This window comes from Blennius ocellaris (genome assembly GCF_963422515.1).
Source record: "Blennius ocellaris genome assembly, chromosome: 24".
Lineage (NCBI taxonomy): Eukaryota > Metazoa > Chordata > Actinopteri > Blenniiformes > Blenniidae > Blennius > Blennius ocellaris.
This window is the reverse complement of record NC_137673.1, coordinates 2972186-2988158: the sequence shown is the minus strand read 5'-3', so window position 1 is coordinate 2988158 and position 15973 is coordinate 2972186. Positions and strand designations below refer to the sequence as shown.

General features: G+C 49.0%; 2 protein-coding genes across 3 annotated transcripts; both read right to left on the bottom strand.

The window, feature by feature from the left end:
* Positions 1-477: 477 nt before the first annotated feature.
* On the bottom strand, positions 478-7734 carry lrrfip1b (leucine rich repeat (in FLII) interacting protein 1b). 2 transcript variants are annotated; one of them, XM_080520205.1, is made up of 14 exons: positions 7158-7734; positions 6538-6624; positions 5144-5194; positions 4394-4471; positions 4186-4221; positions 3945-4079; positions 3698-3868; positions 3515-3607; positions 2530-2656; positions 2271-2320; positions 2079-2196; positions 1913-1992; positions 1695-1799; positions 478-1606 (listed from the first exon to the last, which is right to left on the bottom strand). In XM_080520205.1, the coding sequence occupies exons 1-14, from the start codon at positions 7245-7247 to the stop codon at positions 1496-1498; spliced, it is 1332 nt and encodes a 443-aa protein (XP_080376331.1). In that variant the 5' UTR covers positions 7248-7734; the 3' UTR covers positions 478-1495. The 2 variants fall into 2 exon arrangements, with proteins under 2 accessions (XP_080376331.1, XP_080376332.1); XM_080520206.1 differs by lacking the exon at positions 4394-4471.
* Positions 7735-8155: 421 nt separating this feature from the next.
* Positions 8156-15241, bottom strand: mlpha (melanophilin a). The gene is made up of 15 exons (XM_080520012.1): positions 15219-15241; positions 13995-14108; positions 13340-13561; positions 13127-13239; positions 12985-13029; positions 12596-12654; positions 12426-12515; positions 12192-12294; positions 11860-12056; positions 11686-11766; positions 11284-11505; positions 9185-9346; positions 9038-9094; positions 8788-8833; positions 8156-8605 (listed from the first exon to the last, which is right to left on the bottom strand). The coding sequence occupies exons 2-15, from the start codon at positions 14102-14104 to the stop codon at positions 8568-8570; spliced, it is 1545 nt and encodes a 514-aa protein (XP_080376138.1). The 5' UTR covers positions 14105-14108; positions 15219-15241; the 3' UTR covers positions 8156-8567.
* Positions 15242-15973: the final 732 nt, after the last annotated feature.

The following is a 15973-nucleotide window of genomic DNA, read 5'->3' as shown; positions in this document are numbered from 1 at the left end:
TTTCTTTTGCCTGGAATAGATTTACCAAAAAGTTTCAGTTTCATGAACGACGGAAAAATATCGTCCGTGAGTAAAAAAAAGTGGACGACCAGAATGTCGGGGTCGCAGGGTGTTGAGAAAGAGAACAAGGCCCGAGTGTTCTCATCGCCAACTGATGTTTTCCTGGACAATGCTGCGATTTAGCAGAGTCCTTAAGAAGCACATCGTGCTCAAGGTACATTAGTTTCCAAACAGTGAGAGCAGCTTTCCTGGAGAGTCTTCCCAGTGGGTGTTTCCAGCAACTTCGTCAGCCGTTCTTGATATTGCAGTGTGAAACAGTACGAGGACAAAAGTCTTAAGACGCGTATCCTGTTAGAACTGGAAGGTTTAAATCACCAAGCTAATCATGCTGTCTTTAGTTTAAAGCCAAAGTTTATTTCAGCAAATACACACACACACACACACACACACACACACAATAAAAGGGAAGAAAAAAAATCATGGCTGAAACACAAGATGTTCCATATTTTAATGTCAATCATCAGTGAAGCGTCGCCGCAGCGCCGACATTCAACAGCTGCACATCGTCACGACACGAGACGTGAAACAGGAAGACTTTGATCCAGAATGTCCACGTGTCCCCCATGATGGACGCTTTCCTTTAACAGTAGTGACTTGTTGTTGTTTTCGAATGAGGTTCTTCCTTCATTCATTCATTCGTTGTTTGTTTACAGACATGAAGATTTGACATTGACAAGCTGGTGATTTTACATCCAAAGTGCAAAAAAGTCAGACCGTGACGATTATCTGAAGCTCCTGAATCTCCTCCTCTTCTCCATATATACACGCCCCCACACACCCTGAGGCCACGCCCCTACACACCCTGAGGCCACGCCCACTCCAGCTACCTGCACAGGTGACCGCGGAGGGGCGGGGCGTAGTCCCGCACGTCGGATGCGTTTGTCGTCGAAAAAGTGCATCAGCTTCACAAAATAGTCCCCCAAAAAACCAATAGACGGAAAAAAAAATGGGTAAAAGTTCATAGAAAGATTTCAGAGCAAAGAAACGAACTGACGAAAACCACCGAGAACAACAGAAAGATAAAATATAAATAATGGTCTGATCAGGTACATGGTCTGATCGGAGCTGGTCTCTGGAGTACTTCTTGGAGGAGCAGCGCCCCCTTGTGTTGCAGAGGAGGTAGTGGCAGACTTTACAGAGATGGACGCTGACGAGGCAGATGGAGCGTTTGTTTTACGTTGGGCGGACGGGTTTACTGTACAGGAAGTGATTCTCACCTTAAGACCCCCAAAAAGCACATCTGTTCAGTGATCATTGTTTCTTCCTCCCCCTCATACGTCCCGCTGTGTTCTACCGTGACTGCAAAAATAAGTTAATCTTTACTTTGGACCTGTAATACTTTGCTGTGGAGTGTTTCTGTGTGGAGATGACACCACCTCTGTGCCTGGATGAAGAGGTCGGCTGGTGCAGAGATGGACCCCGGCGCCCCAGCGGGTCACTGCTGGGCGAGCAGGGCCGTCCGGTTGGCCTTCATCTTCTCCAGACGTTTGGCCAGGTGACCGTTGCTCGCCTCCAGCTCGTCCACGCGATCCAGGGCCGAGCGCAGCTGCAGGGAGTTCACACAGACGTTACACACCCGCGGTTCGTGAGCTTTAACTCCGTGGTCCAAAATGTCTTTCGGGAGGAGCTCTGACCTCTCGCTGCAGCTTCCTCTTCTCAACCTTCAGCTCGTCTTCCACCTTCTCCGCGTTCTCCGACGCCGTCTTGTATCGGGTCACCTGACCCTCCAGGCGGATCACCTGAGTCAGAGCGAGTCGTCAGCCAATCAAAGTCTGCCCCCCTTCCTTCACGCTCCTATAAGACGTAAATAGAAACGCTCCCTGTAGGCAGGTGAGCTCGTCCTCATACGTACGTTCTGTTCCAGCACCGTCACTTCCTGTTCAGACTTCACCAGTTTGAATTTGAGCTCGCTGATCTGCCGATTGGCGTCTCCTGAACAACAAAAACCACAACATGAACCACATCGTCGCTCTGATGGGTGAGACACACACACACACACACACACACGCGGCACTGACTCTGCAGCTCCAGCAGCTGGACGTCCATCCCGTTCTCCCCGGCGCCCCCCTCTGGATGCTCCATGCCGTCAGTCACCACGGTTGGACGCTCCTCCACTTGAGTCCTCAGCAGTCTCACCTGTGGACACGTTCACACTCGTTCAGGCCACGGTGGCCACGAGGGGGCGACGTGCAGCGCGAGTCAAACGTCACCTGTTCCAGTAAACTGTGACGCTCCTCAAGGAGCTTCTTCACACGCAGCTCTGCGAGACACACACACACACACACACACACACACACACACACACACACACACACACACACACACACACACACACACACACACACACACACACACACACACACACACACACACACACACACACACACACACACACACACACACACACACACAGAGTTAATACAAACGAAGCGACCGTTGAGTCTCTACAATGAAGTTCCTTCACATTACCCAGCATGCTCTCTCTGCCTCCGTGGGGTGACTCCTCAGCCAACCGGGCGTCGGCCTCCGAGGCGACATCATAGTCGCCAGCGTCTCCGTTCTCGGTGACGTCCGGCGACACGACGACTCCGTGTTTCTGTCCCAGAATAAAGTTTTTCAACTTTTTTGCTCTCGAGAAAATTGCATCACATTACAAGTGCATCCGGGTCGTGACCTGTTCACCGACGTGGTCACATGTTTTTACATCTTTCCTCGGTCCTGTTCAGGTGTTGGTGGCTTCTTACTCTTAAACTGTTCAAATACCATTGACATTTCACTCAAAGTCGGAATTTACAGTTTAAAAAATGTCTTTCACTCTGATCACGGAACATGCTGGGGGGGTTTGTTGGTGTCCATGGACAGAAGCAAGGATGAGGGTTTGATTTCAGGGTCAAAGGTCAAAGGCAGTGACCTCCAGCTGTACCTTCAGTAAATCTGACTGACGCATCACTTTCTCCCTCAGACGTTCTCGGTCCAGCACTACTAATTCCGACATTTCTCTCTGGCGCTCCAACGCCTGAGCCAGGAGGAGGCGCCGGAGTGTGAGGAGTTAGTGAAAGAAGAAATGGAAACGTTAAAGCAGAAAGGAACGAGGAGCTGCAGACTGAAGTTTGTTCACCAGTTGGTCAGACTGTATGCGGCAGCGGTGAAACCCGTCGTACCGCGATCTTCTTTTCCTTCCACTGCAGCTCCTCCTGCAGGTCGGAGACCTCCTGCCGGGAAGTGGTGCTCCGCAACCGCAGCTCTGACACCTCCTGTCCACCAGGGGTCAGCAGAGACCGGCCGACAGTTGAAATTAGTAGAAATGAGTGGAAGGGCAGAGGGAAGTGAAGCATAAAGCAGCAGCGGTTAAGTCAGAGCGAGTTTAAAGGGTGAAGACGGATTGTGGCGTGCAAGATTAAGCTGGAATGGACAGCGTGTAGCATGTAGCATGTAGCATGTAGCGGTATCTGACCGTGAGCAGCTCCTCCGTTTGATTCAGAGCTTTTTTGACGTCTTTGTAGTGAAACTGCAGCACGCCGTGAGCCTGACGCTCCCGCTCCAACTCCTGTCAACAACAGCAGGCATTCTGTCAACAAAGACAGAAAACGGGAAACAACAACTGGGAATGATAATCGTGTCGTTCTTGTTTAGCGACCTTGTGGGTGTCGTCTCCTCGCCTCCTGGCCTCCCACAGCACCTCCTCCATGTCGCCCAGCTCCTCCTTCAGCGCCTCCACCTGATACATCAGAGTCGTCTTGTCGTTGTGCAGCTGAGCGTTGGAAACCATCGCTTTGCGATATTTCTCCTCCGCGTCCGCCAGCGAGTCCTGGGAACATTTCACCGTGAGCCCTTCGTGCGCACGCGGTCAGGTCGGATGCGTCCGTTCCACATAAGCCACGTACCTTGATTTCCCGGATCGACGCCTCGGTCTCCACGGAGAACGACGTGTCACAGCTTCCTCTGCGAGATGAGGCTCCGCCCAGGGAGGCGAGCGTGGCGGCCGAGAGCGTGGACGCCGTCCTGGAGCCCTGACACGGCTGCAAGAAGTGACACGATCAAGAAAAGCGCATCTTCACGTGGCGACGCAACAAGGAAGAAAACAAGTACAAACAACAACAACAACAAAAAGAAAATCACACTCACTTTGTCCAGGAAATCCCTGTCAGTCCGCTCCTCCACCTGAACGCACACAGACACACATACACGTTAGTGATGCTGTTTCCATGGAGACACACGCACCCACACACAGCAGGGGGCGATGGAGCTCAGCCCAGAGAGGGAGCTCCGTCGCTCACACACACACACACACACACACACACACACACACACACGCCCAGAAAGAAGAGCTCACCACTGGGCTGGCACGAGCTGAACTCGCCCTGGAGGAGGCCCGAGAGCTGGAGCCCAAGAAAACAGCATAATCTGAAGGCTGAAGAGGAACCAACAGGAGGAGGAGGAGGAGGAGGAGGAGGAGGAGGAGGAGGAAGAGGAGGAGGAACAAGATGAGCAGGACGAGCAGGCCGAGGAGGAGGACAGTTATTAGGAAAGTAATTAGTTATATTAAAGAAGAATTAAGATAAACGATCAGAAGACAGACGTTCAAACAGCCCGTTTGCCTCCATAAAAACACTGCGCGTGTGTACGTGACACAATTAAAAAAAAATCTACAAATAGAAATTATTTCTGAGGTGAAAAGTCGGCCATCTTTATTGTCATTTCGGCGAAAGCTTCACTCCTGACAATGTTGTTTAAACGTGATCAACCAAAAACATTGTGTGAAAAGGAGTAGAATAGGAGTTCTGAACCCTGTGACAGTGTGAGCAAAGTCAGATATACATTAAAGGAAAGATCAGTTTTTATGTTTTGGACATGTATTTAAATGAACGGGTGCTTTGAGTAGAATCCTGCAGTAATGTGTTCGGCTCCACTGCACCCATCTGCAGTCAGTGATAATATACTGATGGTCATGAGACTGAGCTTCAGGAGGAAGTGTCTCCACCAGAGCAGAAGAAGGACATTAAGTTAATTCATGGAGATAAAAGAAAAGGTAACAAAGTGCTTTAGGCGGCAGCTGATTGGTCGACTGTAGACTGTGACTCACCCTGAGGCTGCCGCGACTCCCCACAGACATCCGCTCCTCGTCATCAGACACCTGCAAACACACAAAACGGCGGGGACGTCACAACCTGCTGACACACGAGCGCCCCCCACAGGGGTGACAGGTGAACTGCAGCACGCAGCTGCGCACTCAAGGAGGAAAGAAGAAGAGGTACAGACCGAAGTGTGTCTCCGTGAGAAGCGACAGTAACGCTCGCTGTCCTCCTGAAAGGCCACGGAGAAAAGAGGCGGCGTTACAGAGCAGAAACTCCAAGAGGAGTAGGAAGAGAGCATGCCTGTCAGACACTGAGCAGGGTTTAACACATGCCTGTCAGACACAGAGCAGGGTTAAACACATGCCTGTCAGACACTGAGCAGGGTTTAACACATGCCTGTCAGACACTGAGCAGGGTTTAATACCACCCTGTCAGATATGGATTAGGGTTTTTACATGCTTGTCAGACACTGAGCAGGGTTTAATACATGTCTGTCAGACAATGAGGAGGGTATCATCCAAGCCTGCCAAACGGAGTGTGGTTTAAAACTGTGACAAGCCTGTCAGACACAGTGCAGGGTTTAATACATGCTTCTCAGACAGAGCAGGGGTTAAAACTGATTAAAAATCAGATTACAGGGGGAAGAAGGTGTCTGCGTGTGTTGGGGGGATTAAACAGCCCCCTTAATCTCACAAACAATACAAAACATCAACAACGGCAACGAGCAAATGAGGAGTTGCTGCAGACATGCAGACAGACAGAAACCTCAAAACTCACAACACACGAGTTCAACTAAATGCACACACACACACATTGTCCTGGTTTTAATGGTAAGAGGTGGTTAAACACGGTTGCCGATAAAGGTTCCTACCATCCACTGCTCAATGTGACCGAACTCCAGACCATAATACCTCTGGAGGAGGAGGAGGAAGAGGAGGAAGAGGAGGAGGAGAAGGGGGGGTGAGAAGGATGAAGACTAGAGTTGGGGCGTCTAACTAGCCGTGTCTCAACAGTAAACTCCACCCGGGTGACAAACACAGGTGGTAAAACAATTAGTTTGAGGGGTTACCTTGTGGCTGTGAAACATCTGCAGGAGGTGGGAGGAGGAGGGGGGGGGGGGGGGGGGCAGGAGGAGGGAGGAGGTGGGAGGGGAGGAGGGAAAAGAAGAGGACAGGATTGAAAAGGGAGCAGTCGTTGAGTCAGCAGGAGGATCCGATCATCACATTCAAGTCAATTCTATTTACTCCAGGCCCGTGACATCACTCACCTGTGCGAGTGACGTCACTTCCTCGAACGTGACGTCACTCGCACAGGTGAGTGGGCGGAGCCTCACCGCGCCAACCGTTGGCCGGCTGATCGGTGACGTCATACGGCAACTGCCTCTGCACAATAAATGCCGAACCTCTTTCTGCTGTCTCTCCAGCTCCTTCATCCGGATGTCCCGCGCCTCCGCCCTCGCCGCTCGCTTCACCGCCAGCCGTGCCTCCGCCTGCAGACGCACAGCGGTCACACATGTTCAAACGTTCAATCGTAGGACAGCCAGGACATGAATGAACGTATGGATCGGGTGTTGGTCCGATCCACGGTCGGAGTCCTCCCCGTCGTACGTGTCCCTTCAGGAATGTCGCCCAACCTCATACCTGGGTTCACACCCCTGGTCGCCATGGCGACCGGCACAACTGCAGCTTGTCAAGCGACTCAGGGCGTGAGCGTTACAATCTCCATGATCGCAGCTCAAAATAATCTGGCACGTTGACGCTAGCTGTACAGTTTAATGAACAATGACACACATGTCAGTGGTGGTGGGGGATTGGGGGGGGGGGGGGGGGGGGAGAAAGTGGGACAATCAAGCTGCAACACACAAACACACTGTTGTTCAGATGAACTACTTTACAGGTCGAGCCCCCCCTCCCCCCCCCCATGTGGCCCCTGATCTGCTAGATGCGGCCCTGCCCCCCCCATGTGAAAACACCTTGCGACATAGATCATCTATCATCACATTATCGATGATCGCGTGTTTACCTCTTGTGCGATCTGGTCCAGGGCATCGTCCTCGGCCGTCAGCTTGTCCCGGTTCGGGATCCTCTTCCTGCCCGGTCCCTGGGTCCCCATGGCTCGGGAGGTCCGCTACCGGGCTCTAGACTGCGGGGTGTTCCTGCGGCTCTGGGGCAGCTCGTCTCGGGTGCGGAGCTCCTCCGGGGCCGGTGTTCATGTCCCCATCGACCGGAGGGGGGAAACTTAACCGGAGACGAATTTCACTCCAAGAAGCGACTCGCAGGTCGACGCGGTAAATTAATAAATCGCCGCAGGTTTAAAAACCAGAGTTTTTGTGATCCGCCTCCAGCTCCGGTTCACTGCGGTCCTGGATCCTCCGCACTCTGCCTCGGCAGCCCGGGACCGGTGTCCGGTTCAGCCGCCTAGCTCCGGCTGCTGCTCGGCGGTCAGAGGAGGTCCGGCCTCGGTCTCGCCGATTTAGTCGTCGGAAACACGGACACGGCGGCCGCCGGCTGCGCCAGGACTGCCTGCCCGCCCCGTAATCCGCCTCCCGGGAAGAACCGGACCGTGAAGGCGACACGAACTGTCAATGAATCGCAGCCGGACCCTGAACGCACCACGACGACTCGCCGCAGTGTGTCGGAGGAGGCTTTTATTGTGGAGGCGTGATTACGTCAATGACGTCACTAACGTCAAATCGTTCACATTTTTTTAAAAATAAAAACATGAAGATAATGGATGATGTCAGAAGTATTTAAAAAAAAAATACAACAGCAATATAATCAATGGTGAGTGAATCCAATAAATAATTATCTCTGGGTCTAAGGTTACCATGGTTACCACACATAAAAACCCTCCAAAAATAGTTGTTCTGCATCAACAAGATATTTTAATAACTTGTGAGTTTTGGGAAGAAAAATGAGTGGGTGAATTAACAGAACGTACTTAGCATGTGTGTCAACAGAAAACAAGCAAATAAAAAATGATGAAACTGTATTTAATGGATGATAAAGTGAAAGAAAGAGCAGAAATCAGTGAGTGATAAGCAGAGGAAAGCAACTGTTCATCAGGCTGTGCAGAACAATCCTTCAAACACAGAAGCTGGAGTAGAACAAAACTCCAGTCACTTTAATTATTCTAACAAATGTCTCTTTTCATCTCTTCCAACATTTTTAGGATTATTCTTTTAAATTTAATATAATTAACACTGGGTAGTTGTTTCTTAGCTTTTGCTTTAAACATTGATATACTTCTGTTTCTAGTTTTTTTTGAGGATTTTTAATGTTTCACTTTTTTACTCATTTATTAGTTTTTGTTGAATTGTAACATTTTAAAACATTCATATTTGTGTAAATTCAGCTGCAACTCTTCATTTGTTTGTTTGTAGTGGTGGGCTAAAAGCTGCAGACGGAAGCCGATAGATCTTTAGTGGTCGTCTCAGAACATGTTGGACTTCCACTGGGCTCCGTTAGATTCTGACCACAAAAAAACAACAAATAAAAAGACAAAAAACACAAACAAACAATACAAACAGAAAAAACAACAACAAATAGAAACAGAGAACCAAATAAATAAATTAATAGAAAGACACCGTTGTGCAGAGTGTGACGGCTCACTTTCATTCGTTAACATGCAACAACAACACGTATTTTCTTACTCGGGAAATCTTGTGAGGATTTCTTCCTTTGATGAGCTCCAGAAGTCTGAAAGAAAAGACAAAGACAATTAGTTTGTAACACCAACATACGATCATTTCTATAAAATTGTCTCATGAAGACATTTCACTAAATTACGCAAATGAGGACGCGAACAGATTTTAACGTTTGTCGTCATGACGACGTGAATGTTCAACCTCAGCTTAAAGACTCAAACAATTGTGAAAGTCGCTTAACCATAAACAAACTGACCTTCTTCTTTGAGCCCGAGGCGTTCAGAGCAGCTAGTTTACTCTCAATGTCTGAAACCTGCAACACACACACACACACACACACACAGTCAATACATGTACATAGAAACTCCCACCACATTTCCATAGACAACGTGGCCCCGCCCACCTCGCTCTCGGCGCTCTGCACGCGGGCGGCGGTCAGCGCCACCACGTCCTCCAGCTCCGACAGCTCAGAATCGGTGGTTCCTCCAAAGCGGTCCTTGGCGCTCTGCTCCAGGCGCCGCAGCTTCGACTCCAGATCGAAGGACTGACCGGCCGCAACGTACACCTGCACAGGTATGGAACTGCATCACACACTGGGAGGGTTAAAGACTGGTGAGAGACGAGCCAATGACTAGTTATAGAAGAGTCAAACACTGGTCATAGACTAGTCAAACACTGGTTATAGACGAGCCAATGACTGGTTATAGACGAGCCAATGACTAGTTATAGACGAGTCAATGACTGGTCATAGACTAGTCAAACACTGGTTATAGACGAGCCAATGACTGGTTATAGACTAGTCAAACACTGGTCATAGACGAGCCAATGACTGGTCATAGACTAGTCAAACACTGGTTATAGACGAGCCAATGACTGGTTAAAGAATAATGACAGGATTGATGAATACTGGTTACATATTAGTTACACACTACTTCGAGACTTCTTAAGAATAACAATACACTTAATATAGACTATTTGAAGACCCGTGCAAGTCTTGTTGCCGACGAGATAAGGAAGTGTAATAAACTAATATACACTGTTTAAGACAAGTTTATATGGAGTTTAAAGATGAGTTATAGGCTGGTTCTGCAGTAACTAGTTGAGTAAACTGGTTAAACCAACAGGTTGGTTAAAGATCCATTATACACTGGTTGAAGTCATGTTAGAGACGAGTGACAAACTGGTTTAAGCTCTTTGAAGGACTGGTTAAGGACATGTTATGGACCAGCTGGAGACGACGCTGAAGCTCGCGTACTTTCCCAGACTCAGATTGAGGTGGACGTTCCAGAGAGGTTTTTGTTTCCCGTCCAAGTGATCCGGATCAGAATGCAAACGTCCTGCAAGTGCTGCCGATCACGGTCTAACTTCAGTGTCGTCTTCAGTCAAGGGGTGGGGGTCGGACATGCTCTGGGGAGGGCAGAGGGATGCGGAGCGTGCAGTCCATGCTGGAGGCTTACATTTTCCTCTAGTTCCCTGAAAGCGTCATCAGCCTGCTTTACGTCTGCGCCCGCTAAGTGGGAGCGGTCAGCCGGCTCAGAGAAGCCGTACTCGACCATCGCGCTCTCTGTGGCGTTAATGGTTCTCAGCACCTCAGTGGTGAGGTCACAGAGGGCGGCGGCGCTCGATCTCTGAAAGCCACGCAGAGGACAGATGTTAGCAGCTGGAAACCATCCCTGCAGCAGCTACCAGGCCAGAGTCCCACCGGCAGTTCTGCCCAGGACACTGCTTCACACATGTTAGCTTGGCACCTGGACATTTTTTTAGTAAGTCAGTTGGTCGAACGCCTCGACTTTTTGTGTTAAATGGCCAACCGGTTAGCTTAGCACCTGGACTCTTTTTGCGCGGAGGTAAGTCAGTTAGTGTCGCATCAGGACTGCTTGAGTACAACAGCCAATTCGGTAACTTCGCACCGGGATCCGTTTCCTAAAGATCAGATCAGTCAGTTGAGAACCGGGACTGGTTTAGTACAGAGGGAAGTGGGTTAGCGTAGCACCTGGACTCCTTTAGTAGAGGACATGCATGCTCGTTCAGGACTTTGAGTCGTTTACAATGAAGACAAAGCAGTTTGCTTATCATGCCGATTCTTATGTACTGAGGCCGTCGACTCTTTCACTTCCCACCTAGACTCCTATTATCGTATCGAACCAGGTCAGTTTGGACGGTTTTGATATGGAGAAAGTTTTGTTAGATTAGCAGCAGCACTCGCAGCGGGATTTGCCGGGGAAGTCATTCCGAAGGTCATTAGAACCAGAAGATTGAAAGTCAGAGGAGTTGTTTTGGCGTTGGATTGGTCCCATTTGGTGTTGAGGAGTGGAGGGCGTCCTCACGGGGAGCAGCTGATCCAGACAGGTAGCCGCTGACAGGTGTTAACGTGTTAGTGCGAGGCAGCGTGCAGTTGCTCTCAGTCCTCATCAAACGGGAGGACCGTAGCCTTGTGCCGCAGGACGTGAAGTTCATGGACCACCGTTGTTTCTCAGGTTCTGAACGTCTCCGCCCCCTTACCTTCTGGGCTTCGGTGGGTGCCTCATCACTGGACGAGCTGAAGACTTTGTCCTTCAGAGCACCCGCAGTGAGCGCCGGGCCGCCACCGAGCCGGGCCGCACCTTTTCCTGTGTACGACGGCTTCTTTCCACCTTCGTCGTCCGACGACTTCCCACTGAGGTTCCCCGCCAGCTCACTCAACTTTCTCCTCAGCTTCTCCTCCTCGCCATGAGAGGGCGCCTCCTGCAGAGACGCCAGCTTGTTTTCAAGCTGCAACCACAGGTACCGAGACACCAAGGGCAGACATGGTGGCGCGTTCGGGCGCCGGACTCGCGGTCCGATTTTACCGAGGTCAGGTTCAGAGCTCTAATGTGAAACAGGAAGTGAAGGTCAGACCGGCGCTACACATAACGTGGCTCTGACCTCATCAGCAGGCGTCATCTTCTCCTCCAGGCGGTTCAGAAGACTCTCGATGGCCGACATCCGTTTGCTCAACTCGTTCATCTGCACAGACGCCAGCAGACGAGCGTCACCACACTCCTAGCTCGAACCCTCGAGCACACAACCACTGAGAGCCCACCGGCCGGCTGTCCTTACGGGTGGAGCCTGTCCCAGGTTCTCCTGCGACGACGCCCTGCTGTTGCGGCGGCGGTGTGGCGGCTGCTGCTGGTACGACGGAGGAAACCTCTGGTAGTCCTCTTCATCAGACGTGTCCACATACTGCTGCCGAGCCACCGATGAGCTGATCTTGGACAGCGAGCGAGCGCGCGCCATCCGGGGGTCCACCAGCTCGTCTGACCGACACACACACACACACCCAACAGATCGTCAGGGAGCTTCAAATCTGTCGTTTTGGGGTCTGGCAGCAAGGTTTTTTTTTTTCATCATTTGATTTCACGGTTTTACACCATGTGGTTGTGTGTACTGACCGGGCCTCGGGGCGTATCTGTCCACACTCTTCCTGCGGTTCGCTCGGTGGTTGTAATAGTCGTAGTCCATCTCGTTCCTATAGTAACGCTCCTCCTGCATTTGCTGCTCAAACATATTGCAAATTCTGATTAAACATGTCAAATATCTCCGGTGTCATGGGAAAAAAACAACAACTTTTATTTAGGCCATTTTTAAACTTTATCTGCAGTTCCGGGTCAGGTGTGTGCGTTTACCTGCATAGACGGACGGCGTGAATGAGAGAAATAGTCCTCCGAGTCAAAATCCATGGGATGAACCGACAGGAGACGTTTGTTCTTTCTCATCTGAGAACAAAAGTCTGAGTTCATGGTTTCATTCGTTAAACATGGTAAAATAAGAGTTTTTTTAAATGTTTTAAATTGACCATTTTGTAGCGTTGAGCCTCGCCCTCGCCGGGGTCGTCGTCCAGATCGTTATACATGTCTGCCAATCAAAAATGTTTAATTGAGCAGCAAAGTTCTGAAAATGACTCCACCTCAGGTCTGAAACTAAACGACGTCAAAGCCTCAATCACAATACCTGAATCATAGCGGACGCTGGGCTAAAAAGCACATTAACATTCTATTCGGCGGTTTCACTTCAGTCAAAGGCAGGACTGACAAAAAAAAGCTATTATTGAGGCGATCATCTTACTGCAAAGTCGGCTGATTCGTGGGAAATGCTCGACAAACAGGTTACACACTAGAAACCCATCGAGGTTTGCTCCTTATACCGTCTCAGCTCACAGGTGATACAAAAGTGTTGATGACTTACGGCCGCGGACGTCCGGCATACTCTGGGTGTCGTCGTCACGACCGCCTCAAACACAAACGGTATGTGAGCAACAACGTGGCAGGTGTTTACCAGATGAACATGTTGCTGTAGGTTGTTTGTGTGTTTCTTTTTGAAGACTCACTGTCTCCATTCAGACGCTTGTACAGGGACCTCATCACCTTTGCGCTGCCAAAGCGCTTGAAGCGGTTCCTCACGTTATCGTGGTACCAACCGACAGTCCCAATCTTCAGCACCCTGAGAAACCACAGAAAGAAGTCCATCACCTGGTGCACACCTGTCCCACCTGTCACATTCTACACTGATCTACCAGTTGTAGCGCCTGTGGTCCCCTCACCTGGTCATGCGGCAGTTGTCGCACACCCAGCCGTGCTCCTTCTTGTTGTAGCGGCTGCAGGACTTGCAGGTGTACATGCGGCAGTCCAGACATTGGCGCTTGCTGTTGACCAGGAACTTGAAGGGCTGCAGGCAGCGGATGCAGAGCGAGTCGGACACTTGGTTCTCGGTGCCCAGCAGCTCCCGCTTGGTGTCCTCCTTCTCAATCTTGGTCTTCAGATCCCTGCAGGACAGACGGGAGAGCAGGAGTCAGAGTCCGCCTGGGAACATCAAACTCCTCCTCCTCCTCCTCCACCCTCCCTCCACCCTCCCAGCCTTGGCTGCCCCTGGGGCTGATGGGAGTTGGAGTGATCTAATGAAAACACTGCATCTTTGTGGCGTGACTCCGTGTGACGGTGGTGTGATCGACTGAAACAACGACGTCTTTCATGCAGAAGTCCTGTGGCCGTCACATGAACCAGTCCATTAAAACACCCGAAGTCGCCATGACAACAGCGGCGTTCATATCCTGCGATATGTAGTCACAGTTTGACTGTGAACTTCAGTCTGAACGAGGGATTTGGGGGAAATCTGGAAAAAAAAACCTCTGAGTCATGCAGTGACGTGATGAAGGGATGAAGGGATGGATATAGAAATGGGCGGACGGATGTACAAACCCGAGTCGCTCCTCTTCCTTCTTTCGGAGGTTGAAATCCCGTTGAATCACTTCCCACACGTGTTTGGCCTCCTCGTCCGTCAGACGGGAAAGATCCAGTTTACGCTCCATTGTGCTGAAATCAGGTGGTTCACTGATCAAATGGCCAACCAGTTAACTAATCAGTCACCTCATCAACCAACCAACAAGCCAATTCACCGGCCAAACACCCACTCCATCAACCAACCATTCAACTGATCTACCAACCAATCATTCAATTCATCAACCAACCAATTTCACAACAAACCAAACGTTCAATTAATTAACCAATCAAAGAACCAATTAACCAACCAATGGTTCAATTAATTAAATAACCAAGCAGCTCACAATCAATAACTGAATTCATAAATCAAACATTCAACTCCTTAACAAAAATCACACAACTCATCAACCATCCAATCAATGAATTGATAAACCAAACACGGAAGTCATTCACCAACCAATAGTTCAATTAATCAAACAACCAACTAATCCACCAACCAATCAACCAACCAACTGATAGAAATGAGCAAATGGTGACGACCTGAATATTTTTGTTTTGTTTTGTTTGAAATGGTTGAATCTTAAGTATTTTAACAGAACTAGTTCGTAAAAACTGGGGGAAAAAATACATTAAAATATCATTATCACAAATAAAAGAGAGAAAAAATGTGATGTTTTCAGACTGGTTCAAGTTTTTGTTTTCTGTGAGAAGAATTTCAGAAATGTTACATCACTTTAGAACAAAAAAATGCTTTATAATAGTTGTTATTTAGAAAAAAATTTTTTTATTGTTGATAAGATGCAAACAAATCTGGTCTAGATTCAGAAAATTCTGGGGAAAGAAATCCGACAATGATCATTTCAGATATTTACGTGGAATGAGGAGATTTTCAGATAAACAGTCACCACACCCTGAAAACACCACACTGACTTGTAATCAAACAAACCCTGGCCAACTAACACACCAACTCTTACTGTGAACAACAAAAGCTGACGTTTTTAACAGAGGTTCATTAAAAAGTAATAAAGAACCGAAGTTACAATTCGACAAAAACACACTCTCCCCAACACACATATACGCAACATAGAGACACACAAAAACACACACCAAGTAATCACCTCATTTTCAAGAAATGAATCAAATTAAATTAAATGTAATTAGATTTTAAAAAAGAAAGAAAGAATGAGGCTCGAGCAAACTTACAGTTGAGTCGACGAGCAGCTGGAACTAACTGAACACACACTCCCAACAACTAACACCAGCTCATCACATGACGGCGTCTCCTGACAACACACACACACACACACACACACACACACACACACACACACACACACACACACACACACACACACACACACACACACACTAGTAGTTCAGACTCACCGGCCACTTCACTAGGAACACGTCGACACGCTGAAGCTGCTAAAATTCAAAATGAGCATGAGAAAGACAAAATAAAGGTGCTTTAAGTGACTTTGGGATTTTCACACTCGATTCTCTCCAGGTTTTCCAGAGGATGTTGAGCAAAAGGGAAACTCTGGGACCTTGTTGATGCCAGAGGTCAGAACAGACGATTTGGAGATGTTGAATCTCCGACACCAAGAATCAGTTCAGATCTTTGAACATTTGAAAGAAACAAAGACTGAGGCTGGAGAAAACGTGTGTGAGCTCATTGGACTATTGAGCCGCTTTAATTAACCCGGCAGGAAGTAAAAATGTCCACACGTTGTTCCTCTTCGCTTCTACATTTAACAGACGTCACCAAAAATAAAACTCACGATTTGCCTTCTACTCACTTTGTTAATCTTGTCCTGGTACAAGTTTGACCTCCGTTACAACGTGGGGACAGGATGAAGTAAGAAATGACCCAAAACTAGTTAAAATTAGCCGACAATCAACAAAAAGCACGTTGGATCTGGAGTCTCCAGAGTATTCAGGCCTCGGCGCAGACGAAA